Source organism: Dipodomys spectabilis, unplaced genomic scaffold, assembly GCF_019054845.1.
Source record: "Dipodomys spectabilis isolate Male_0828 unplaced genomic scaffold, ASM1905484v1 ptg000175l, whole genome shotgun sequence".
NCBI classification, from domain to species: Eukaryota; Metazoa; Chordata; class Mammalia; order Rodentia; family Heteromyidae; genus Dipodomys; species Dipodomys spectabilis.
In genome coordinates, this window is record NW_024870852.1 from 19137353 (window position 1) to 19165069 (window position 27717).

Sequence of the window (27717 nt, forward strand, 5' to 3'; positions counted from 1 at the left end):
AGCCTGGAGCCAGGTAGTTCCCACGCACAGTCCCACACACAGACCAGAACAAAGGGTGAATTCGGGAAGATGGCCTGGCTGCCTGGCCTCCCAAGCCAAGGAACTTTGGAGGGGCCAACACCCCCAAGCCCACACCCAATAAAAAGAAACTTTGAGCCAGGCGCCAGTGACTCACACCTGTCATCCTAGCTACTCAGGAGGCTGAGATCTGAGGATCATGGTTCAAAGCCAGCTGGGGCAGGAAAGTCCATGAAACTCTTCACCTCCAACAAACCACCAGAAAACTAAGTGGTGCTGTGGTTCAAGTGGTAGAGTGCTCACCTTGCACTCAGGGACAGCTCCCAGACCCAGAGTTCAAGCCCCTCGACCGACCAAAAAAAGAAAAGAAAGTTCGATGCCTTGAACTTCATTAAAGGATAGAGGGACATTAATCCATTAGCAGATGGAGGAGAATGACAGAAAGATTGTTTTGCCCTTCTGATCACCAGGGCCACTGCAGCTGCTGACCCCACAACAGAGTGGCGCTCCTAACCCCAACGTGCTCCCCGCTTCATGCCTCCCACCCACTGCCAAAATGAGCAGTTCTGTGAGAGCATGCGTAGGAAAGCCCCTGCCCCCCCACCCTCTGCAAGCTCTAATTTTCCACTTGGGCTTGTGGATGTCCAGTGAGTAAAAACAGAATCAAAACTGAGCATCTGCCAGGTGCTGGTGGCTCCCGACTGTAATCCAGCTACTCAGGAGGCTGAGATCTGAGGATCAAGGTTTGAAGCCAGCTCAGGCAGGAAAGTCTATGAGACTCTTATCTCTAATAAGCTACTCAGAAAAAGCCATAAGTGGCACTGTGGCGTGAGTAGTAGAGTACTCGCCTTGAGCACAGAGAAGCTCAGGAACAGTGCCTGGGCCGAGTTCAAACCCCAGGACCAGCCAAAACAAAACACCTGGGCATCTGTGCCTCCATTTCCCATCGGTCTCGTTTGGGCTGAGCCATTCTCTCCTGCCATCCCCTGGGATGCCAGGAACGAGTCTGATACATAAACACCTTGTGACTAGAGTCAAGTCCCCGTTCCCCTCACCCCCAAGCAGCCAAGACTTGAATATCACAGGCCTCCTGACCGGTCCTGAGAGAAGGCTCCCAGACGAGCATTGCTGGACTACTGGGTTTCCTCTGCTTCCAGCTGGCTCCTCTGGATCTTGGGACCCAGGTCCTGTCGTCCTGCTGCAGCGGCCCGGAGTCCAGGTCCTTCAGTGTCACCGCGACTTTCCTTCCCATTTGGGTTTTTTTGCTGTTGGTGGTGGTGGTCATGAGGCTTGAACTCTGGGCCTGGGCATTGTCCCTCAGCTCTTCAGCTCAAGGCGAGCACACTGCCACTTGCGCCACAGCACCACTTCCAGTTTTCTTGTGGTTAATTGGAGATAAAGAGTCTCACGGGCTTTCCTGCCCTGGCTGCCCATTTGGTTTGGGGTGAATGGCTGCACTTGTTTGTTTGGAACCCTCCAGCCAGGCCTCTAGCCCAGGGCACATATTTCTGGCCTGAGGACATAGTCCTCACGCTCCCTCATCTTCAGAACGGCCAGCAGGACCCAGCTCCCCCGCCAGCCCCTCATCCCGGGCCCACAAGCAGATGCGCCAGTCCGCCGCCCGTGAGCAAACACAGGTTTATTATTGCACAGACTGAGCATCCTGAACCCTCACCCCAACCCCAGCCCCAGCTCCAGACCGGGCCCAGCAGCTCTGACCGCCACAGGCATGTCCCCAGAACTGGACTAGACCCCGAGCCCCAGAGCTATAATGTCAGAGCTGAGACCGGGGGCTATCGGCTCTGAGCAGCCCCATCAGCCTCTCAGTTCCTGGAAGTCCGGCAGAGACCAAAGCCAGAGTGTGGGGGTGCCCACGCGTGTCTGCAGCTCCTCTCCTCTCCTTGGCGAGGATTCCGGCCAAGCCACAAAGGCCTGGCAGGGCTGGAAAGAAGCTGGAGGGGTGAGTGCCCGTGGACTGGGAATGGGGGAAGCTGGCCTCAAACACCCGGGTCCTGAACTGTCCTGGGGGAGTTGGGGAGCGTGGCCTCCATCCCCAGCCCTTGGTGCCCCAGAGAAACAAAGGCAGAATAGCAGCAGCACCTCCAGCCCAGCCTGCCTGCCATCACTACCTCCTTCCCCAGGCCTGGAGAGTTCTGGAAGACCTTTTTCTCCATCCTCGACCCCTCGTGCCACCCCCAGCAAGCCCAAGGACCCAGAAACCCAGCGTGGTACAAACCTCTTTAAGTGAGGTACATGCAGGTATCATCTGCTACCAAGCAAGTTAAGGGGGCTCATGATTGCACAGGCTATGCCAAAGTGCCCAGACTTACTCCACTCTCCTGGGAAATGTGTTACTTCCAGCACCTGCCCGAGAAAAGTGGCCCAGGGACATCTGCCTGGGTTTCCAAGAGTTTCCATGCCCTGCGCTCTTGAGCCTGGTATGGCGTTGGTTCCGGAAGAGGATACGTGGGTTCCCAGGAAGCTGCGGGGCTCGGGGCTCCTGCATGCGACCTGGTCTCAGGTGCCACTGCACCTGTACCCAAGCCCTCTTCCAGCCCATCCACAACCCCGGCTCCGTGGTTTCCCAGCCAAAGACTAATGACCCAGGCATCGCTGATCTCCTGGACCAGAAGGGCATCTCACAGGGCTGATGGGAAGAGGCAGAGCACTGCATGCTGGGATATGCCTGGTCCACTTCCTCCGCTGCCTTCTAGATCATCTGTGGGCCAAGCACGGTGTGTGCTGGGCTAGGGCTGCGTGGCTTCCTGAGTGGTCTCAAGGATTAGATAAAAGTGGGGGTGAGGTAGGAGAAAGAGGGAGCAATTTAATATGAATATCCTGCTTAGGTAACTTCTCTCAAAACACACTGAAGCCCAGGGGAGGGGTGGCGAGGAGCAGGACGAGAGAGTGGACAAGAAGGGACAGGAGGAGATCGGGAGGTTCGGGAGACCAGGACTCTTCCTTGGGGCTTCTCCAGCCCCTGGGCAGCGCTTCTGGAAGATTCTCAGAAGTCCTCTTCCTCCGGCACAGACCTGCATCAAGCCTGTTGAAATGTCGGAGGCATGGATGCGGGCTGGCACCAGGGCTCCAGGTCTGGAGTGCAGTCCTCCTTGGTCACCTGCCCGGCATTGCAAACAACAACAAACAATAAAAGTGCACCCTGGGGGCTCGGTGGAACTCTTGCCCTGCAGAGACAGCAACAGGGTCAGAAGAGGAGGAGAAGAAAGGTGTGGACCCCAGGGCGGGGCCACAAGCAGGTGCAGGGCTCAGACTGAGGCTCCTCCTCCCAGAGCAAGGGCCCATTCATGGGCTCGCAGTGAGAGCAGGGAGCACGGGATGGGGGCTCTACCCCTCCCTCCTGCTTCCTCCCCGGCTGTCATCTGATTCCTTTCCACCCTTCAGTGGAGAGCAGAGACCCTGCAGGCCGGGCTCCCACCGCCCCTGGGACACACGGGGACCCCCCCCCCCCAGCTCAGCACTTGCCCCCTGGACCACACCTGCCAAGTTAATGCTACCACTGGCTGTCACCTAATGAGCACACAGGCCTTGTCCCTGTCTCGTGGGTCCCAGCAGGAAACCGCTCCCCCCCTCCATCCCCCCCCCCCCCCCCCACCACACTGAGCTCAAAGAAGAAGGGCTGGGCAGGAAGCAGGAATTCTGGTCACATCACCAACTCAGGACTCAGAAGGAAGGCAGTGTCTGTCTACCTTGCCCCATACTTCTCCCTAAAATAGGGGAAGGGTCACTCCCCTACCCACCCCTGCCCAGTCCAGCCCCTCTCCCCCCACCATGGAGAGATGGGCTGCAGAGGGAGAGGTGGGAGGGAGAGGGACCGAGGACAGAGACAAGAGAGTTCCGGACGCGCCCTCCTCCCTCACCCCTTCCTCGGCCACGCGCACCTGGAAGAGGAGGCTCAGGTCAGGAGGTGAACGAAGAGAATGGCCAGGCCGATGTTCAGCAGGATCACCATGCAGATCAGGACGGTGTTGGGGACCTGGAGCCACAGACAGCGGCTGCCTGAGGCCCGCAGGCCTCAACACCCCCACCCCGGCGTAAAACCGGCAGGGGAGCAGAGAAGCTTCTGGAAGACTCCTAGGGAGCATCACTTGGAGATAAGGAGGCTGAGCCCCCGAGGCCAGAAGGGACGTGAATGTGTCCACAGCTCCCCCCTCCAGCTCCCACGGACCACCTGGTCCGGCCCGCTGGGTCCACCTGGCGCCCCAGGAAGTCCTCCCCCATACACCCATACACCAGTTGCTACTGGTTCCCAAGCCTAAGGCCCCTGACCCGGGGGCCTCCCTGGGGCCTCTCCCACACCCGTGGCTGCCAGAGCGCCTGCCCTCGCGATGGGTTCGGCGCACAGGCCCGGAGAGGTAGGGCTCGCTGTCATCTGTCTGTGCCCCGGGATCCGGGGCCGGGACGCTGGCTTCGCCCATCTCCCCGGGGTCCCCCTCCCCTCCCGGCCGGCCGCCTCACCTCTTCCACCTCCACTTCAGCCTCGGCCGCCAGCGCCGCGTCCTTCCGCGCCTTCTTCTTGGCGGCGGCCTTGCCGGAGCCCCGGGGCTCGGCCTTGCGCGCGCGGGCCCTGGGCTCGGCCTTGGGCGCGATGGGCTTGGGCTCCAGCCTGGCGGGGGGCTCGGGCGCGGGCGCGGGCGCGGGCGCGGGCGGCGGCGGCTCGGGCGCGGGCTCGGGGGCCGGCGGCGCGGCGGCCGCGGGCTCGTCGTCGTCGGGGGGCGGCGCGGGCGGCCCGGTGCGCACGGCGTAGCTGTGGTAGCCCCGGTACAGCGCCACCTCGGGCTCGGCCGGCGCGGCGGGCGGCGGGCGCAGCGCCTCGATGGCCATGTGCTCCGCGGGCCGCGCGGGGCCGCGGCGGCCCGGGCCCGGGCTCGGGGCGGCCTCGGCGCCCGGCTCCCCGTTCCAGGCGCCCGGGCTCAGCAGGCCGCCCGCGGGCGCCCCGGGCCGGGGCCGCTTGGGCTGCGGCGGCGTGGCGGCCGGGGACGCGGCGGGGGACGCGGCCGGGGCGCCGCCCTCGCCCTCGGGGCGCGGGCTCTCGCGCTCGTGCAGCTGCGGGCTCTCGCGGGCTCGCTCCGGGGCGCCGCGCGCCGGCGGCTCCAGCAGCCCCTCCGCGTTCTCCAGGATCTCCTGCAGCAGCCGCCGCTTCTGGTACTCGGGGCCTGCGGGACGGACCGCACCGCCACGGTGGGCGAGCGCCGGGGCCGCCGGCCAGCCCCACCGCCATCGCCACCACCGCCGCCGCCACCATAACCATCACCGCCATCACCACCACCACCGCCATCACTGCCACCACCGCCGCCACCATAACCATCACCGCCATCACCACCACCACCGCCATCACCATAACCATCACCACCACCACTACCACCACCATCACCACCACCACCATCACCACCACCGCCACCATCACCATAACCATCACCACCATCACCATCACCGCCATCACCACCACCACTACCACCACAACCATCACCACCACCACCGCCATCGCCATCACCATCACCACCACCACCATAACCATCACCTCCACCACCATAACCACCACCGCCACCATCATAACCATCACCACCACCACCACCACCACCACCACCACCACCACCACCACCACAACCATCACCACCACCACCACCACCACCGCCATCACCACCACCACCGCCATCACTGCCACCACCGCCGCCACCATAACCATCACCGCCATCACCACCACCGCCACCATCACCATAACCATCACCACCATCACCATCACCACCATCACCACCACCACTACCACCACAACCATCACCACCACCACCGCCATCGCCATCACCATCACCACCACCACCATAACCATCACCTCCACCACCATAACCACCACCGCCACCATCATAACCATCACCACCACCACCACCACCACCACCATCACCACAACCATCACCACCACCACCACCACCATCATAACCATCACCACCACCACCGCCATCGCCATCACCATCACCACCACCACCATCACCATAACCATCACCGCCATCACCACCACCACCGCCATCACCATCACCGCCATCACCACCACCACCGCCACCATCACCGCCACCATCACCGCCATCACCATAACCATAACCATCACCGCCATCACCATCACCGCCATCACTATAACCATCACCGCCATCACCACCACCACCGCCATCACCGCCATCACCACCACCACCGCCACCATCACCATAACCATCACCGCCATCACCATAACCATAACCATCACCGCCATCACCACCACCGCCGCCACCATAACCATCACCGCCATCACCACCACCACCGCCATCACTGCCACCACCACCGCCGCCACCATAACCATCACCGCCATCACCACCACCGCCACCATCACCATAACCATCACCACCATCACCACCGCCATCACCATCACCGCCATCACCACCATAACCATCACTGCCATCACCACCACCACCGCCACCATCACCATAACCACCACCACCGCCACCATCACCATAACCATCACCACCACCACTACCACCACCATCACCACCACCACCATCACCACCACCGCCACCATCACCATAACCATCACCACCATCACCATCACCGCCATCACCACCACCACTACCACCACAACCATCACCACCACCACCGCCATCGCCATCACCATCACCACCACCACCATCACCATAACCATCACCACCACCACCATAACCACCACCGCCACCATCATAACCATCACCACCACCACCACCACCACCACCACCACCACCACCACCATCACCACAACCATCACCACCACCACCACCACCATCATAACCATCACCACCACCACCACCATCATAACCATCACCACCACCACCACCACCATCACCACCACCACCATCATAACCATCACCACCACCACCACCACCACCATCATAACCATCACCACCACCACCACCACCACCATCACCACTATAACCATCACCACCACCACCACTACCACCACAACCATCACCACCACCACCACCACCATCACCGCCATCGCCATCACCATAACCATCACCACCACCATTACCACCATCATCACCATAACCATCACCACCACCACCATCACCACCATAACAATCACTATCACCGCCACGGCCACCACCACCGCCACCACTATCACCATAACCATCACCATCACCACCATCACCATCACCACCACTATCCAGCCACCACCATCACCACCGTCACCACTACCACCTCGCCCCCACTGGGTGGTCCTGGACCCAGCAGCTTAACCAATCTGAGCAATTTCCTGATAGGAATCAACGACTCTTTTTTGTTGTGGTTTGGTGTGTGTGTGTGTGTGTGTGTGTGTGTGTGTGTGTGTGTGTGTGTGCTGGTCTTGAACTCAGGGTGCTGCACCTGAGCTTTCTGGCTCAAGGCAAGTGCTCTACCATGTAAGCCACAGCTCCACTTCCAGCTTTTTTGGTGGTTCACTGGGGATGAGTCTCATTGGCTTTGAATCCTGCCCTCAGATCTCAGCCTCCTGAGTATCCAGGATTACAGGTGTGAGCCACTGGCATCTGGCCATTAACTCATTTTAAAATCTCTAAGGGATCAGTGAACCTCCACTTCACAGATGAACAACAAAGGAGGGGGGAGGGGGAGTGAGATCCAGAGAGGTTAAATCACTTGTCCAAAGTCACACAGCAGAGAGCAGAGGTAACACTCTTCACTGAAAGAAAAAGGCACAAGCCTCTTTCTATGCCCTCATCTTTTCCTCTACCACGGAAGAACTGGAAAAGTGCATGGTATAAGATGAATGAGTTCAGTGCCAAAGCTACCACCACCTGAGCAAACCTGCTTGCTGCTCTATTTAGAGACCGGCAGGGGGTGCACTGGGACCAGAAGAGATGAATCCTCTGGGTAGAAGTCCACACTCCTAGCTTTACCATCTTAGGTCACTTTAGTCCCTGCGCAGCGCCAGATCCGTAGTTGAAACAGTAATTATGTCTCTTACTCTAAAACCCTCCAGCACTTCTGGTTTGCACAGCTCTGCCAGGCTCAGGGTCTGTGTCTCGGCCTGGAGTCCTTCCTCACTCAGCAGGCTCCTTCCTTCCACCTGCTGCCTGTCTTGAACCTGGGAGCTGCTTGGTTCCCACTTTCTGTGCCTTTGTACCTGCAGCCCCTCCTTCTGGTCTCGGCCTGCCTCATCCAAGGCTACCTGGTGCAGTGGCTGTCAAAGTAGGGCCCCAAACTGGCAGCGTGGGCACCCTTGGTCCTTATTAACAGTGCATGTGCATTCCTGGGCTCCTCTCAGCTAGGAAATCAGGGGTGGACCTAGCAATCTGGGCCATGCGTGAGACCCACAGACCTGCTCTGGCCTTCAGGATTGGCTCAAATGACCTCTTGTCCTGTGTGCCCAGCACGGCGCTGGTCCCATCGTGTGAAATGTAATCACCGTAGTGAGAAAGCAGCCCCAGCCACCAAGCATCTGGTCCATGTACAGAAAAGCAGGCACGGGGGCTGGGATGCGGCTCAGCGGTAGAGCGCGTGCCTAGCACCCACGAAGCCCTGGGTTCGATTCCTCAGAACGACATAAACAGAAAAAAAGCCAGAAATGGTGCTTGTGGTACAAGTGGTAGAGTGTTAGCCTTTAGCAAAATAAGTTCAGGGACAGTGCTCAGGCCCTGGGTTCAAGCTCCAGGACTGACTAAAACAAAAACAAAACCAGGCACGATACCTATGCCATGCTACAGATCAGAAAGTTGGGAGTCACACAGATAGTAAGTGTACCTCACCCACATGCTCAACTGTCTTCTTCCAGATTCTGGGCCTCAGGGGGGTATCCCAGAGCCTGGCGCTGTGCCTGATACACAGGCATGCTCGATTAATTGCTACAAGCCATTAAGCAGGTGCAGGAAGCCTTTTGGTCCCTTCATCCATCAGAGATCTGTCCCCCACTCAAAACTTCACCAGTGCCAACTGTCTGCCTTGCTGAGAGCAGACAGGAGACAGACCAGCTGGAGCAGGTCCCAGCCCCAGCTTGGAGTCTCAGCATGAAGGCAGAGATGTATCTTTCACCCATAATTCTTGTATCACCCCATCCCTGGTCTTCAGGACACCCCACAGCTTTCCAAAAGCAAGCATTCATGAGTCAGTTTAAACATCTCCACTTTCAGAAAGCAACGATTAGTACTCACCCCAGGGAATGGCTACCCCCTTCCTGACTGGTCCTACCTGGCTGGTAGAAGTCCGGAGCCAGCTCCCTGGCCAGCGTACGGGCAATGGTAGACTCCTGGTTGGCGGCCAGGGCAGCCTGGTCTGCAGCCTCAGCTTTGGCCTTGGCATGGCTGGTCCTAAGGAGACAACATGGCAGAAGACTTAGGATCCACCCGCAAACCAGTTCTCTGCTTCTCTTTCCGCAACCAAAGAGAGACACCCTGGAGACGGCATTGTCTCACCCAGGCTGTTGATAGATAGCTGGCCCTGTGGCCAAACTTGTGCATTCTGCAGTTCCAGTTTATCTACTTTACAGGCTCACAGATAGACTACATTTCCCAGACTCACTTGCAGCTAGGTGTGGTCAGGTGACTGTTCTGGTCAAGGCACTGTGGGAAGACCCAAGGAATGCTAATTCTAGGTCTGGCTCATGAAACTATTTCTCCTGTTCGATGAACAGTGAAAAGACCAAGATCCCAGAACTGGGCGTTTAACCTCACGTGTCACAGGGAGGCCTGTGGAGCCCTTCTCAGAATAATGTTTGTAAATGTATAGAACACCTAGATGCCTATGGCTTGTGCCTATAATCCTAGTTATTCAGGAGGCTGAGATCTGAGGATAGCGGTTCAAAGCCAGTCTGGGCAAGAAAGCCCATGAGACTCTTGTCTCTAATTAACCACCAAAAAGTTGGAAGCGGCAATATGGCTCAAGTGGTAGAACCTCAGCCTTGACTGAAAAAAACCTTAGGATCAGTGCCCAAGTCTTGAGTTCAAGTCTCACGACTGGCAATAAAATAAAATGAGAAAGTCATCACGTACACTGGACTGCAGTTATATTGACACACTGTTACCCAAGTATTGAAGAGGACAAATCTGTATAATAATAATGCATACCCTTTAACACACTAAACAAAAGACCGCGTTCCTCACTACCATATTAAAAGACTAAATTAGTATAAAAGATATTTCAAGCGTATGTGTCTCGACAGTACTATGACATGAAATGTGTGTGACTTCTACTCGTGAGAAAGTCACGGACACTGCCAGAGCCACGTGGTTTGCTGCTTACAGCTATGTTTTCAAAGGTAATGTTAAGTTTCACTTCAAAATTAGCCACATCGATGCACACACAGATTTTCAGTCTGGACTTCTGGTGCCCTCAGGGACTGCCTAGCTTCATGCATGCCGGTGGCCAGGGCTCAGTGCTACCTCAGAGAGCTGAAACCAACAAGTCACGCCCTTCCAGATGCTGCAGTGCCACTCCTCTGTCGTCCACTCCACAGCCCTGGCCAGCCCTCTCTTACCCCAGAGCACCCCACTGTAACCTGGGGCGCCCCCAGCACTCCAGGCTGAAGGAGGTCTCCAGCAGAGGCCCCGCCCTCTCTCAGCTCCTTCTGGGTCCTGAGCTCTCTTGCCTCTGCTTCTCTCTCCTGAGAGTCTTTCCCCAGCATACCACATGTTCAAAAACCCCTTTCTCAAGCCCCGTGGGTGAGAACTTAACATGCCACTCAATTCATGGACGCCCTGAATTCTATCCACAGAACACCCTTGTGGGCTCCAATTAAGAAATGTGAAGGGACCCTGAACCCATCAATGACTGTGCAGAGCGAGAACCCCCTCCCGCAGCCCCACACTGGAATGTGATAAGAACAAACTTTAGACATTCACTACACTAAGCACTTAGAGGAGATGTTGGTTTTGGCCACCATCTTGTCAGGCTAGACTAACAGAGGACATACCCACAACAACAAAACAACAACAATAGCGGTGGCTCTGCTTACCAACAGGCTGGGCGCAGTTCTAAAGGAGTCATAATGATCGTCCCAGGTAACCATTCTAACAAGCAAGCTAGTGCTGTTATTTTCCCTATTTTACACAGAAAGAAACTGAGGCATGCACGGGTAACTTGCCCAAGGTCACAGGGTCATGAAATCCAAGACTTAGGATTGTGTTTGGGCTGGGGGAGGGAAGGGAGATGCTGGGGTTTTGAACTCAGGGTCTCACATTTGGTAGGCAGGCACTCTACCACTTGAGCCATACACACACCTTTAGCCCCAGGGAGTTGGGATTTTTGGACCCAAACCCAAATCAGGTTCAGCTGAGCAGTGTTCTACCATGCCATACATGGCTAGGAGCTGAGGGCCCAGCTTACAAGGTGAAGAAGCAATGGTTCCAGGATTGAAGCCAAGGCATTCTGGGATTAGAGCTGTGCCCTTCCCACAGGCTGGGCTTCCATACAGCAGGGAAGAGTCGGATTTCAAACCTCCCAAGCCCCATCCTTTCCACTGGGCCACCATAGCTCATTACCGCAGGAAAGAATGTACCGGAGCAGGCCTACCTGCAAACCCCCTGTACATACGCACCACAGCACATGCGCCAGGCGGTAGGTAGCTCAGGGGAGAGTTAAGAACCGGCCCTGCATTCCCATTTTGGTCCTGCAGTGAGGGGTTGGGTCGGGTGTGGTGAGTGAGGCACTCAGAAACTAAAAATCTGGGCAATTAAGAAAAATCACATTTTAATATAATATTTCACATGCTTGCATGTGTGCCTGCGTGCATGCATGTGAGTGTGTGAGCATGCATGTGCACATGCTAGGCTTGAACTCAGGGCCTTGGTGCTGCCCCTGAGCGCTCTACCACTTGAGCCACAAAAGCTACCTCTGGCTTTTTCTGAGTAGTTTATTAGAGAAAAGAGTCTCATGGACTTTCCTGCCTGGGTTGGTTTGCTGCTCACAACCCAGCAGCAACCATCAGATCTCAGCCTCCTGAGTCGCTAGGATTACAGGCATGAACCACCAGCACCCAGTGCAAAACTACTGTTTGGATTGGAGCCTTGGAGAGGGAAAGACATGAGTGTGGTCAAAAAACTTTATGTGCATATGTGAAAGGGAACAATGAAGCCTGTTCAGGAGCTAAGAAGACGGGGAGGTAGAGGAAGGAGAGCAATGGAGAGGTGAGTCTGAACTAGATACATTGTGTGTACTCATGGACCTGTCAGACTGAAACCCACTCATAACCATTCACCGATGCTAAGAAAAATGTTTTTAAAATGAATGCAAAACCCCCCCACAAAACACCCATCATCATTGAGCAAACTGAAGCATATTTTAAATAAAGGCTGAACTGGACCGTGTCCTTGCGCCCGCCCTCCCTCACCACACACGGTCACCCCCTACCCTGCCAGGACTTGAGAGCCTTGGATGTATGCTTTCCTCTCCTTGTGCTTCAGCTTCCCCCTGTGTAAAGTGTTGCTGCTGGGAAAGGAGAGGCAGCTCGTGAACAAGTGTGAGGAGGAGGGCGGATGAAGATGATGGTGATGGTGGAGGAAGAGGGGAGGGGAAGAGGAAAACGGAACAGCGTTCACCAGGCGCGGGTCCTCAGGCTCGGTGGCGCCTGCATGTGGGTGCACGGAGACAAAGTCCTACATTTTCAGAGCCACTTTCCCGGAACCTGAAACCCCAGGTGCTGGGAGGAGGGAGAGCCCGGGCCAGGCCTCCGCCAAGAAGATGTCCTTTTTTGGTCATGTGAGCAGCTAGGAAGCTAATTTTCCCATGCCTTGGGGAGCTAAGCCGCCGCCTAGCCTGGATGGCTGGAACAGCAACCTCCACCTGAGACAAGATTCTAGGGGACCCCACCAGGACAGTCAGCACAGGGATGGAGATGCGCAAGGCTCGGTCCCACTCCATAGCCTGGCTGTCCCTCCTGCAGAGCCCCCTCTGTCCCATATGTGCCCCCCCCAACCTGCAGCCTTCCTCCCTAGGGAGTCCAGACCAAGAAACCCTGGGTAAAGGGCAGAAGAATTGCCATCCATCCAGAAGCTACAGCTTTCAATGCAGTGCCACCTCCGGCGCCCAGCCCCTACCCCCAAGCTACCAGAAAGGCAGATTCTCAAGTTCCACCAGCCTTACCCTCAGAATGGGAGGATGAGCTCTGAACCTGTACTTCCTCAGCCCTCCAGACTCTCCACTGCCAACTGCAGTTTGAGAAGAGAGAGGAGACAGAGAAGAGAGCCTGCTTCATCTTGGCTGTTTCCAGCCCGCACAAAGCCCCCTGCTCCTCACCACCACCACCCCTGGAGCCTTGAATGGTTTTCCTTAAGCACCAAGATCCCTTCCTGAGCCTGTGCCCTGCTAGGAACCGCAGGTACTGTTCCTTCTCAGGTCACACCTACACGGCCAGGCTGAGGCCTCTAAGTGTGCGTCTCCTAGGATGGCTCTGAGCCTGAGTGGGAGGAGGGGGTGAAGAGAGGAGAGCAGTAACTGGGGCAAGGGGAGGGGCCAGAAAAAGCCACTCTTCCTCATGGCCTTTGGATTGTCTTTCGTCAGCAGTGTTAAAAATAAGGCTGGTGATTCTGAGATGTGGCAGGGCATCTAACCAACAGAACCACTCCAGGGAGTACCTGCTACCACCATCACTAGCACCACACCACCATCACTACCACCATCACCATCACCACTACCACTACCACCACCATCACTACCACCATCACCATCACCACTACCACTAACACCACCATCACTACCACCATCACCATCACCACTACCACTAACACCACCATCACTACCACCATCACCATCACCACTACCACTAACACCACCATCACTACCACCATCACCATCACCACTACCACTAACACCACCATCACTACCACCATCACCATCACCACTACCACTAACATCACCATCACCACTACCACTAACACCACCATCACTACCACCATCACCATCACCACTACCACTAACACCACCATCACTACCACCATCACCATCACCACTACCACTAACACCACCATCACTACCACCATCACCATCACCACTACCACTAACACCACCATCACTACCACCATCACCATCACCACTACCACTACCACCACCATCACTACCACCATCACCACAATTATCGCCATCACCACATCCATCACCACTACCACCACCACCATAGCCATTGCCACTAACACCACCATCACTACCACCATCACCATCACCACTACCACTACGATCACCATCACTACCACCATCACCATCACCACTACCACTAACACCACCATCACTACCACCATCACCAATACCACTACCACTAACACCACCATCACTACCACCATCACCATTACCACTACCACTAACACCACCATCACTACCACCATCACCATTACCATTACCACTACGATCACCATCACTACCATTACCACCACCACAATTATCGCCATCACCACATCCATCACCACTACCACCACCACCATAGCCATTGCCACTACCATCACCAGTACCACCACCATCACCATCACTGTCATTATCTCACCACCACCACCACCACCAACAACAACAACGCTATCACTCCCCGCTCACCCCCTCCCGCTCCTTAACTCACCCTGAGGCCCGAAGCTGCTTTATGGGGCCAAAATGGGACTCTAACTCTAGGTGGTAGCTTGGCTGTCCCCTCTCTCCACGCTCCCAGCTTAAAGGGACCTGCTCAAGACCCACTCTACACATGGTTTCCTTCACTTACTACAACTTTAGGAATTGTCTGCCATGCTAGGAACCTTTCTGGGCGCCATGGCTTCCACAGCAAGCAGAACATCTCCACATTCTAGTGCGGCTTCCACCCTGGTGCGGGACTCTGCGAATGAGTGAATGCAGCCCGCGACCTGCTTCTGTGCCACCTCAGAGCTAAGAGTGGCTGTGCATTCCCATGGCTAGGAAGGAGCGAAAGTTGCAAGGAACTCAGATTTCAGTGTCCATATAAAGTTTTATTAGAATCGAACCATTGCCATTAGTTTACATACTGTCTGGAGTTAGGCAGTTGCTATAGAGACCAAGGGGTGAGCAAGGCCAAAAATATTTCTCATCTGATCCTTCACAGAAAAAGTTTGCTGCCCTCTCTTCTAACACATTCACTCAAAAAAATGTTTCTTCCATTATTGATTAATCATACTAGCATATAATAGTAACACAGGCACCAGTGGTTCACACCTGCCATTCTAGCTACTGAGATACTAGGATACTGAGATATGAGAACCGCTGTTCAAACCCAGCCCAGGCACAAGAGTCTGGGAGACTCTTTTTTTTTTTTTGGTCCGGTCGTGGGGCCTGAACTCTGGGCCTGGCCGCTGTCCCTCAGCTCTTCAGCTCAAGGCTAGTGCTCTACCACTTGAGCCACAGCGCCACTTCCGGCTTTTTTCTTATATGGTGCTGAGGAATCGAACCCAGGGCCTCAGGCATGCAAGGCAAGTGCTCTACCACTGAGCCACCTTCCCAGCCCAAGAGTCTGGGAGACTCTTATCTCCAATGAACCACCGAAAAGTGGAAAGTAGAGCTCTGGCTCAAGTTGTAAAGTGCTAGCCTTGAGCAAAACAGCTCAGGGACAGCACGCAGGACCTGAGTTCAAGCCCCAAGACAGGCGCACGTGCACGCGCGCGCACACACACACACACCCACACACACACACACATACACACACACACACACTATTAGTAACATCAGTCCTGGTCATTGGGTGAAACCTTGTGCCCAGCTCTGTGCCGTGGCCTCCCTGCCAGAAATGACCAACACAACACTGAGCCATGTTGCAGCACTCCAGTTTGACGTGCCTGGAACCATCTTGGTCATAACTGCCATTTGCCATCTAGATGACCTTGGTGTGAATCCCAAACTCTATAGGACACACATATCATTAAGAGTCCTCTGAGCTTATTGTGCTGGCCACCGATGCTTGGGCTGTGTGTTAACTGTTCTAGTCCAAAGCCTATACCAATAGCTTTTGAGAAAGGCCAAGTGCACACTGGTTGGCCGAGGTCACCTTTGCATAGCTCAGCATAGGAAGTGTTTCCCACCATGGTGTGGGGGAGGGCATCTTTTTGCCTTGCTGCCTACCCAAGGGAAGCTTCTGTCTGGGAGTCCCTAGCAAACTACCCTGTACTGTCCTGGACAGTCTCTTCAGTGGATCTCACAGGACTTCCTGTCAGATCCCACGGTCTGCTGGTTAATACTCCCTGGACTTACTCCGTCCATGTTGCCCAGCTGCCCAAGAGCTCAGGGCTTCCGCCCCGGGGCAGGTCCTCCATTGGCAGGGACCACAGATGGGGATGAATGGTTCTGGGGAGCTCACAGCCAGATGCATTCCTGCCAGGCTCATCAGACCACAATTCTGGAAATTAGTGGATAGACAAGAGCTCAGAGCAAGGTCTTCTGAGGCCACAGAAGTGTAGCTAATGGAATGACTCTGGCCAAGCTGCCTGGAGCAGCCCTTGATTCTGATTTTTAGAATTCTGGGCAAATCTGAGCACCCTAAACCTCGTTCTCCTCGCCTGAAAATGGGGGTAATCATAGTTCCTACAGAGAGGTAGCATGAAGAGTGCTCAGCAGACACGCATGTGACACTCAGAAGTGTGGCTGACCACGGGAAAGGCTATGTAAGTGCTAGTCAGGTAGAAAGATGCACAGCTTTGTGCAGAATCCTGAAAGTACTGTTTTTTTTTTACATTTTCTTTTTTTTTTATTGTGAAAATACTGTACAGAAGGGTTACAATTACATGGGCAAGGTAATGAGTACATTTCTTATCAAGCATTACAGCCTCCTCCCTGAAAGTACTGTTATTAACTGTTCATTCTTTTTTGTGTGTGCCAGTACCGAGGCTTGAACTCAGAGCCTGGGCACTGTCCCTTAGCTCTTTCACTCAAGACTGGCATTCTACACTTAAGCCATAGCTCCACATCTGGCTTTTTACTGGTTAACTGGAGATAAGCGTTTCACTGGACTTTCCTGCCTGAGCTATCTTAAAACATGATACTCAGATCTCAGCCTCTTGAGTTGCTTACAGGCATAACCATGGGCACCTGGCTTATTAACTGCTCACTTTAAAATAAAAATTTAAAAAAAACACAACTTCATAGATCAAGAAGCTGACGGAAGGTTTGGAGGCCAGAAGTAGAAAGCAGTCAGTCCTGTCCTGGGCCCCTGCCCACGGGATGTTTCACATGCCACTGTCCTGTCCTCTCCCAAAATAGCCCCTCGCCCCTGCTCAGGCTGGTAGGACTGTGTCTCTAGAACAGTCAGGGCCGGCTAATCAAGAGGAAGATCATAGTTGGGTGTGAAGCCACAGGCCCAGAGGAGGCCCCCGAGAGGACGCACACGGCAGGGGGGTGGAAGCGTGGGTACAGTCCAGGAGCCCTGGCAGTCAGACTCTTCCTCCCTCCACTTGGGATCCATCCGTTTCCACTGGACCAGTGTTGGCTGAACCCAGGCCTAGCTGGGTGCTATGGAGTATGAGGCAGAGATGAAACAGCGCCCCAGCAGAACCCCTCACTAGAGGGGTTACAAAGGCAAATTCAAGTCCAAGTCATAGCACCATCAAGTTCTAAGCATCTGATGTTTGTGTTCTTGCCACCATTTCTTCAACAATGAAATGAGGGAAATAATATTCACTTCATCAAATGACTGGGAGTGTGAAAGGAAACAGTGCAAAAGTGTCTGGCATAACCAGAGCACTTAATAAATAGCAGCTTCCATTATTATTAATCATCACTTCTTGTTAACTTTTGTTGTTGTTCTTGGTCATGGGGCTTGAACTCTGGGCCTGGGCACTGTTCCTGAGTTGTTCAGCTCAAGGCTAGCACTCTACCATTTGAGCCATAGCGCCACTTCCGGTTTTCTGGTGGTTTATTGGAGGTAAGAGTCTCACGGACTCTCCTGCCTGGGCTGGCTTTGAACTGTGATCCTCAGATCTCAACCTCCTGTTCTTGTTAATGTTCTAACAACACTTAGCAGTATTCCTTTGCAAAATTCTCTCAACAGCCAACAAAGGGGGGCATGCTATGTGAACATCATTTTAAAGCTCTCTCCTATTGTAGCATGAATTGTTTCTTTTTATTACCAAGTAATATTCCATTGTGGGGATGATCCATATTTGTTCACCTGTTCCCCAGCTGATGGAAATTTGGGCTGTTCCACTTTGGGTTGCTATGAATCATGTTCCTACATGTATGAGTTTTTGTATGGATGCATATGTCCTGGGGGAGTCTGGTCCATCTCTGGAAATACAATTGCTGGGACATATAGGAACTGGATGCCAGACTCTTTTCCAAAATGGCCATCCTTTCCTACATGCAGCCAGTTATGCTGAGGGGTCCAGGCTCCCCACATCCTCGCTGACACTCGCTCTTGGCTCTCTTTGAAGTCATGACCATACTTGTGAACAGCAAAGTGGAATTCCACTGTGGTTCAAAGCTACATTTCCCTAATGACTAAAGATTGTGAATACCACTATGTATTCAATGGCCATTTGTGCATCTCTCAATCAATGTTTACTCAGATCCTTTGTACACTTTTTTGGAGCCTTTTTTGATTATTGCATTGCAAATGTTCTTTTTTTTTTGGTCAGGGTTTGAACTCTGGACCTGGGTGCCGTCCCTCAGCTCTTCAGCTGCATCCGTTTTAGAAAGCTGAGGAGTCTAGTAGGAGAGACATGCAGACAAGGTGAGCAGGGATGAGAGCAGGCTGGCTCAAGCGATAGAGTGCTTGCCTTGAGCTGAAGAGCTCTACCACTTGAGCCACAGCGCCACCTCCAGTTTTCTGGTGGTTTATTGGAGATAAGAGTCTCACAGACTTTCCTGCCCAGGCTGGCTTTTAACTTCAATCCTTAGCTCTCAGCCTCCTGAGTAGCTAGGATTACAGGTGTGAGCCACTGGCGCCCGGCATGCAAATGTTCTTTATGTAGTATAGATACAAGTTTTTTAACAGACACGTAAGTATTTTTCTAATTCTATGGATTGAGTTCATTTTCTTCATGGTGCCCTTTGAAGCACAGAAGGTTCAAATGTTAAAATATAACTTTTTTTTGGCACATGGGCTTTTGGTGTCATATCTAGGAATATTTTTCCTGAACGAAGCTCACAAAGATTTCTTCCTCTATTTTCTTCTATGAGCTTTATAGGTTTAGTTCTCTCACTTAGGTCTATGAGCATTGATTCTAATGAAGAGAAAAGAAGGGAAGGGAAGGGAAAGGAAGGGAGAAAGAAGGTGGGAGGGAGGAATTATCTGCCTAAAGGTTCACATCCCCTTGCAAGGTAGATACTGCCACCATTTGACAGATGAGGAAACTGAGAAACAGACCTGAAGTGACTTATTCATGATGATTAAAGTGAAAGTTGAGCCACCCCTGTTTTGGAAAGATGAGGAGTCTAGTAGAGAGACACGAAGACAAGGTGAACAGGACTGAGAGCAGAGAGAGAAAGCTACCAGGTGGGTCATGTGGTCATAGCTGTGCTTTACTGTTGGCATTTTATAATACATATGCAAATAAAATGTACATAGACGTATTTTGTTTTTATATTCTGTATATTTTAGAAAAAATACTTATTAAGTTATAAAAAATGCTCTGTACCTTGCTTTTAACTAACAATTTAACTTTTGTTTTAAAGCCACACTCTCCTCCCCCAAAATGTACTAGCCAGGAGCTGATGGCTCACGCCTGTAATCTTAGCTAGTCAAGACACTGAGATTTGAGGATCAAAGTTTAAGGTTTTCTGCTCAACTCAGGCAGATACTCTTATCTCCAAATAACCAGCAAAAAAAGCCAGAAATGGAGATGTGGCCCAAGTGTTAGAATACCAGTCTTGAGCACAAAAGCTAAAGGAGAGTACCCATGTCCTGAATTCAAGCCCCAGTTCCAACACAAAACTACTACTACTACTACAACTACTACTACTAATAATAATAATAGTGTTATACAAACGATATCACTTCCTTGTAGAAAACCTAGGAAACAAGTATCTTTTTTTAATGAGAAAAATTTCTGCTTACATTTTGGTGCTTTGCAGTGGTTGGAGCACAGCCGTATGACCAAGGAACTTCAAGTCTGTGCTTCAGTTTTCTCATCTGGAAAACGGTGATATAAAAGCCCTGCCTCACAAACCTGCTGAGGCTATAGAGAAAATGTATGCGCAGAAGGCTGTTGGAACAGGGCCTGGTGAAGAGGCAGCATCTGAGAGTGGACTGGTTGTGGGTGCAGTGGGGGTGGTGTTAGGTGTGTGGGTTCTAAGCTTGGGGCCCTATGCAGAGCCTCCCTCACCTAGAAAACCCAGCCCAAGCCCCTCTGCAAGAAGATGGCTCTCTTGCCCTTGAGGAAGAGCCCTCAGCCTGCAGAAGGTCTCTGAGGAGTTGGGGTGGGGTGGGGGTGGGGATCCTCTCAGCCTAGACAGGAAGCTAAGGCATGGAGTTGTTGTGGCATGTGTTGTTGGCTATTGACTACACACCAGCCATGTGACCTATGAGGTCAGTTGATTCTGGGAACTTACAAATGTTACCTTCTATGGCAAATGGTCTTGGTGGATAAGATAGAAATAAATCCCAGGAGGGAAGAACACTACCCTGAATGACACAGGCCCTGAGGATAATAGCAAGCGTCAGGAGGCAGGGAGGCCTGACAGCAGAGGAGCTGATGGTGGTGTGCCCTGGGGTTGGAGGTCTGGTAACAAGCCAAGGCTCAGGGTGGTCACTGGAAATTGGGAAACAAGGCCCAAGCTCTGTCCCGCCTTCCTGCCAGCAGGAACTGGCCCTTGCTGACACCTCCACGTTAGCCCAAGGACAATGCCTGCCTGCAGACTCCTGAGTCCAGCACCATAAGAGAAGGAACCTGGGCTGCGTGGAGCCACCAAATCGGAGGCATTTGCTGTGGCAGCAGCAGGGAGTGAAAACAACCCATGTGGTCACGTTCTTCTTTAAGACACCTTACTCAGAAAATCATTTGTCCAAAGCTCACAGCTAGAAAGTGCCAGCATCAGCTGGGGCCGGAACCCAGGTCCCTGGCGCCAAAGCTTCCTTTGACACCCATCGGCTCCCGTGCTTCTGTTCCAGCAGCTATCATTGGCAACAAGCCAGCCTCTTCCTCCGGGGACGTGGAGGGGCCCAGGCCCACAGTAGGGCAGCTGCTAGTTATGGGTCCGTATAGAATACTTCAAAAGCTGGCGTGTAGCACGATCCTGTGGACTATCCCTCTGAGTAGTAACTCTCACGCAGGTTTCCTTCTGTGCCATCTGGTCCCCAGAGGCCACCCCAGTACATCTGAGCATGACCCTTGGCTTAAGGCCTTTTCGGGGCATGAAAGATGAGGACGAGAGTGCTTTAATATGACTGACTGCAGGCCACCTCTCACCAGCCTCTCCAGTCTGACTCCAAACTCAGCCCACTGGATGGAAACTTCTAGTTTCTCCATTGTATCCTGTCCATTATTTTACCTCTGGAGCCTTTCATTAAACCTACGCTGTTTCCCTTCCTGGATACTCTTGTTCCCACTCCTCCTATACTTTTTTTTGTGGGGGGGGGGTCAGTCTTGGGGCTTGAACTCTGAGCCTAGGTGTTGTCCCTCAGCTCTTCAGCTCAAGGTGAGTGCTCTACCACTTGAGCCACAGTGCCACTTCTGGTTTTCTGGTGGTTAACTGGAAATTAAGAGTCTCATGGACTTTCCTGCCCAGGCTGGCTTTGATTCACAATCCTCAGATCTCAACCTCCTGAGTAACTAGGATTACAGGCATGAGCCACTAGTGCCTGGCCTATACTTCTTTATCTGCAGAACTCCTACTCATCCTCCAAGACCCTTCCCCAGGAAAACCTACCCTGATCACCTTCGTTCTGCTCTTTCAGACCACTGTACTTGGCTGCCAGGTTACTTCACCTTCCTTCAATTAACCTGTGAGCTCCCAAGGGGCTGACATTGTAATGATTGAGTCCCTGCCCATAGAAGCTAGTGCCCAGCACACTTATTTATCTGACCAACATCTAGGCTTGATACGTATCTGCTGGATACACAGTGTGCTACATGGATCACATAACCCTGGCCAGCAATCTCACAGGGATAAAGGACCCGCACCCAGCATCCCAACTCATTTAATCCCAACAAAGTGACAAAGTAGGGACACTGAGGCCCAGAAAAGCCTGGCGGATCACGCTTAATTTTGTTAGTCACTATACTGGCTCCTCTGCTGCAGAAGTGTTGAAGAGTCTCTTGCTAGGCTCCTTCTATCACTTAGCCTGAAAACATCCTTATGAGAAATACAGCTGTGGTTCTCAGGATACAGATGAGGAAACTAGGACTCTGGGGAATTCAACAACTTGCCCAAGGGCATACCAGCAGTGAAGGACAAGGATCCAAACACTCAGGCTCCGGAGTCCACATCTCCCCAGCACCCCACTGTGTGGCCAGAGGCACCTCAAAAGGGAGGCAGCAGGCCCTGCTCCGCCTCCTCTATGGAGACCAGTCTAGCCTTGGCTCACAGAAAATGCTCCTGGAAGCCCCAGGCAGCCAAATGGACACAAGAACATGCTCTCAGATGGCTGAGCACCGGTGACTCATGCCTGTCATCTTGGTTACCCAGGAAGCTGAGATCTAAGGATTGAGGTTCGAAGCCAAGCTGGGCAGACAAATCTAAGTCTCATCTCCAATTAATCAGCAAAAGGCCAAAAGTAGAGGAGAAGTTCAAGTGTCAGCTTTGAACCAAAAAGCCAAAGCCAAACAAGAGTTCAGGTTCCAGTATTGGCACGTGTGCATGTGCACGCGTGCGTACACACACACACACACACACACACACACACACACACACAATCTTGCAGAAGATGTAACAGAGAGTAACCACTGACTAGCCTCTTGCCCTGGGACCTAAAGGACTTTAGATAGCCTAGGAATAATCAGTGTTTTTCTGCAGGAAACTAAAGGTGGGACCAAGTTCCTGTTCCCCTCTCCTGAGGATTATGCCTGTCCCCATGTTCTGAGAGGGAGGCAGCCTGCTGCGGAATGACCTTACCATTGGCCTACTCTGCCACTTGGGTACAAACCCACAGGAGAGGTCTGGGGTCTATCACCACCACTGCCACTAACAGGTACAACTTGCTAAGCACTTTGTCCCAGGCATGATGCTGACACACTGAAGTAGGAGAGAAGGTTATTTACCCCAATCAGATACCAGGTGAAAGCAAAACCAGGAATTTTGTTTCAGCTTACAACCAAATAAAAAGATGGAAGAGACTTTGGGCGTAGCTCTGTGGTAGAGTGCTTGCCTACTCTGAACAAGGTCCTGGGTTTGATTCTCCAGTACTGAAATAAACAACAGCAGCAACTACAACAAAAGCAGAAAAAAAAAAAAAAAGAGGAAAAGAAAGCACACTTGCTTCTAACTTGTATGACCTTGGCTAAGTCATCGAACCTCTCCGGGCCTTAGTTTCTCCACTTGTAACGTGGGTCAATGACAGTACTTATAACCCCTAGAACAACTGTGGAGGATTAAGTGAGCTGTGACGTGGAAAGTGCATACGCCTTCAATGTGACAAGCATTTACTAAGCACCGAGTATGCGCTGGATCCTAGGCTAGATCTGGGGGCACAACAGTGAATGAGAGGGACAATCCCAGGGCCCACAGGTTAGTATGGCACGGTGCTGGCACAGTAGCACAAGCTGGATTTCCTATCCTGGGAGTGGGGCCCGCTGGACTGCCTGCCCAGAGCCTGCTGACTTAGCTCTGCGTCTGCCCTGCCCCACCCTTCTGGTGAGGTGAGCCGGCCTGTGATGGCCTCCAGCAGTCCCTAGTCAGCAGGCATCTCCAGTCTAAATAAGGACAAAGCACCCAGGAACTCTGCCTGGGAGGAATGTGACAGCTGAGCCCTCCCAACCCGCCCACCCCGCCCACCCCCTGCCTGGGCCCCTCCCCAGCATGCCAGCTTTCCCCAGCAGCCCCTCTGTGGCCCCACACCCCTGCGGGCCAGTGAGTGGACACCGATAAGGAGCTCTGGAAGGAATTCCAGGCAGCTCCATTTGCTCTTGGGGCTGTCATCCCTGCCCCCCTGCTGCCATAGGAACAGGGCAAGAAGAAGCTCCAGGAGGCGCCTAGCCCAGCCTGAGACATTGCACCTCTTGATTCTAAAGACAGTTGCAGAGATTGTAACTGACCCAGCTATGCCAGGTGAGATTCACAGATCACCCAAGTCATGAGTGCGCCCCTGTGTCCTGAGGGGTGAGGAGGACACGGCCCCTCTGAGCATGTGCAAGGGGTCAGAGGAGACCCCAGACAAGAGGGTCCTGCTGAGGGAAAGCTTGAGTGGAACTCAGGCTCTGGATTCAAGCCCTGCTTCATCCTAGTCTGACCTTGAGCAGGTTGCTTTGAGGCATGAGGAATAGAGACCAACCTCAAAGGGGCTGATATTGGCCCAGGGCTGAGAGTAGTAAAGGGGATAGCCTCAGACTTTGGATGACTAGAACTTATCATTTAAGAAGGACACCTGAGAGTGAAAGGCAGCCTGCGGCCCAGCACAAACCAAGACTGGCATGAGGGCTGTGTGGTCATCCTGGCCTGCATACACTGAGGAGCCCACGGAGACCAGTGCTCCGTGTTCCTGTGTCCCTCCATCCATTCTGGGGGTCCTCTTCCAGTGCTCACCAGAGGGTCTTAGCTGTGAGACGGACTGCAGCAAGCAGCCTTGCACGAGAGCTTCCAATGGATGATGGTTTAGTGTTATTTTGTTTCGTTGTATTTTGGGGGAGGGTCCAGTCGTGTGGCCCGAACTCTGGGCCTGGGCGCTGTTCCTCGGCTCTTCAGCTCAAGGCTAGCGCTCTACCACTTGAGCCACAGCACCACTTCCGGCTTTTTTCTTTTTGCTTATGTGGTGCTGAGGAATCGAACCCAGGGCCTCAGGCATGCAAGGCAAGCGCTCTACCACTGAGCCACCTTCCCAGCCCCTCATTGTATTTTTTTTTCTTTCCTGTTTGCTAACTTCTTTTCATGTATTACTGCATTTCTACTATGGTCATGATCTACAGTTCCTATATAAAAACACACTGAGATTTTAGAAACTCTAGATTTTTTTCTGTCAGCTTCCTGAGCTCTTTTGCTCAAAGCTAGTGCTCTACCACTTTGAGCAATAGCTCTACTAGTTTTCTTTTCTTTTTCTTCTTTTCTTTTCTTCTTCTTCTTCTTTTTTTTTTTTTTTGTCAGTTCTGGGGCTTGAACTCAGGGCTTGGGCACTGTCCCTGAGCTTCTTTTGCTCGAGGCTAGAACTCTACCACTTGAGCGACAGGGCCATTTCTGGCTTTTCCTGTTTATATGGAACTGAGGAATTTTTTTTTAATTAATTAATTTATTTTTTTGGTCCGGTCGTGGGGCCTGAACTCTGGGCCTGGGTGCTGTCCCTCAGCTCTTCAGCTCAAGGCTAGCACTCTACCACTTAAGCCAGAGTGCCACTTCTGGTTTTTTCTTTTTTGCTTATGTGGTGCTGAGGAATCGAACCCAGGGCCTCATGCATGCAAGGCAAGCACTCTACCACTGAGCCACCTTCCCAGCCCTGGAACTGAGGAATTGAACCCAGGGCTTCATGCATGCTAGGCAAGAACTCTACCACTAAGCCATATTCCTAGTCCATACTTCTAGTATTCTGGTGGTTAAGTGGAGATAAGAGTCTCACAGACTTTCCTGCCCAGGATGGCTTTGAACCATGATCCTCAGACCTCAGCCTCCTCAACAGATAGGATTACAAGTATGAGCCACCAGCGCCCAGCTGAAACTCCAGATATTTTTTTTAACTGAGGGAAGAAATGTCCAGAAGATACATAGATATGACATGGTTCTGGAAGGTACCGCAGAGGCTGGCGTTCAGGATACCCTGCCTTAGCCATGCCATCACATCTCTGGACCTTTGTCCTTCTGAGTCTGCACTTCCATGTTGACCTGATGGGGCTTCCTGGAGCTTCATCTGGACTGTGGTCACTTACCAAAGAAGCCATGGTGATAAGAGCTTCACGGGACCAGGACATAGGAAAGACCAAGCAAGGAAGTAAATTGGAGAAGGCTTTTTCCCCCAAAAGATGAGCCACAGAGAGCTCAGTGCTCTGGGAAACAGAGCCCAAAGAGGGCAAGAGGCTTACACAAAGTCTCCCAAAAAGTCAGGATCAGAGGCCTCCTACCTGAAACAACTTAGATGGAAAGACAAAATGGGATAGCCCCCATGGAGAGCCTTGGACCGCCGCTATTTCAGTTTGTTAATCTAGAGATAAACTGGCCCATGAGCAATGGGATGTGCGCACAAGCATGATCTAACACAGCAAAAGTCTCCAAACCACTATGGTCTACAGACACCAATGAAGTAAGTTATGATGTAGTAATCCAATGGAATACTACATGGAAGTTTTAAAATTCTATGTCCTCTATATGGAATGATATGGAAAGATCTCCAAAACATACACAGTAAAGAGAAAAAAAAACTTAAAAGTTTAAAAGAGTGCATAACATGCAAAGGTTGGTGTAAGTCAGGGAAATCAGAATGCAAATCTGCATTTGCGCAGTAGGTAGAATTGCACGAAGCTGTCTGGGTCCCACCTTGATCCATGAATATGGCACCTCTGGAAGGGAAGGGAAGAAACTCAAACAGCAGCTGCTAAGGGGGAGTGGAAGCAGCATCATGAGACACACTCAGCACTTCTGTAACACAATCATTTAGGACCAAATGAACGTACAGTTGTATTCTTTTTTTAAATAAAGGGGAGCTGGATGTTGGTGCTTCATGCCTATAATCTTAGCTACTCAGGATGCTGAGATATGAGGATCATGGTTTGAAGCCAGCCTGGGCAGGAAAGAGTGAGAGATTCGTATCTACAGCAAAACATGAAAAAGGCTGGAAGTGGACCTGTGGATTAAGTAGTAGTACACCAGCCTTGAATGGAAAAGTTCCCAGGCCCTGAGTTCAAGCCCCAGTATGAGCATGACCGTGCGTGCATGTGCACGTGCGCACACACACACACACACACACACACACACACACACACACACACACACACACACACGGCCCTGAGGACCTCTGCCAGCATGATATCCCCAGACCCCCACCAGCCTTAGCTGAACCAGGAAGGCCTGAACTGGGGTGGATTGAACCAGGTTAGCCAAGTCCCCTTCTGGGTGCTTCCCTCCATCGGGTGGGGTCAGAGCTCCAGGGCTACAAGAGCCAGGTTCCAACTAGGCCACAGCAAGCCTTGTGAGCTTAGAGTCTGCACCCCAGGCTGGTATGAGCTTGTGGTAGAACCCCTTCCCAGGTGGATGGAAACAGTACTTCAGCCGTGACAGGAGTGGTTCACAGGAGGCCTGGAGATGGCTTCTCAGCTGCCTCTCCCTCCCTCCTCTCTATGGTCTCACAGCTCCCCTCATTCCCCCACCCCACCCCACCCTACCCTAGGAACTGGCCCGAGGAGACCTCTGGTATATGGAAACACTGGGCAGATTCTGCACAACTCACTGTGTCCTGCATCTGGTTCTGCAGTCAGTACCTAAGAGGACTCACGGCAGTCAGAGAGAGCAAGTTATGACTATAACAATGACAGCTACCCTTTACTGGTTGAGGAATCGCTGCACTTTACACAGCTTGTCCCATTCTGGCCCCACAACAACCTTGACCATGAGTCCATGTCTGTCACTTTCTATAGTTGAGGAAACTGAGGCCTGGGGAAGCAGCTTGCCACCTCTGTCACCCAAACCTCGTAGTCGCTTCTGAGCATAAAT

At 52.7% G+C, this 27717-nt stretch overlaps 1 protein-coding gene across 2 annotated transcripts in view; it reads right to left on the reverse strand.

The window, feature by feature from the left end:
• Positions 1-537: 537 nt before the first annotated feature.
• Jph2 (junctophilin 2) overlaps positions 538-27717 on the reverse strand; it is a 61630-nt gene continuing 34450 nt past the window's right edge. The window contains exons 3-6 of one of the 2 annotated variants that reach the window (XM_042694602.1): positions 9214-9332; positions 4495-5192; positions 3918-4012; positions 538-548 (exon numbers count right to left, since the gene is read on the reverse strand). In XM_042694602.1, the coding sequence (XP_042550536.1) occupies positions 3932-4012; positions 4495-5192; positions 9214-9332 (898 nt within the window). In that variant the 3' untranslated portion in view covers positions 538-548; positions 3918-3931. Of the gene's footprint in view, positions 549-3071; positions 3137-3917; positions 4013-4494; positions 5193-9213; positions 9333-27717 lie in introns of those variants that run through there. The other variant, XM_042694603.1, reaches the window with a different exon arrangement.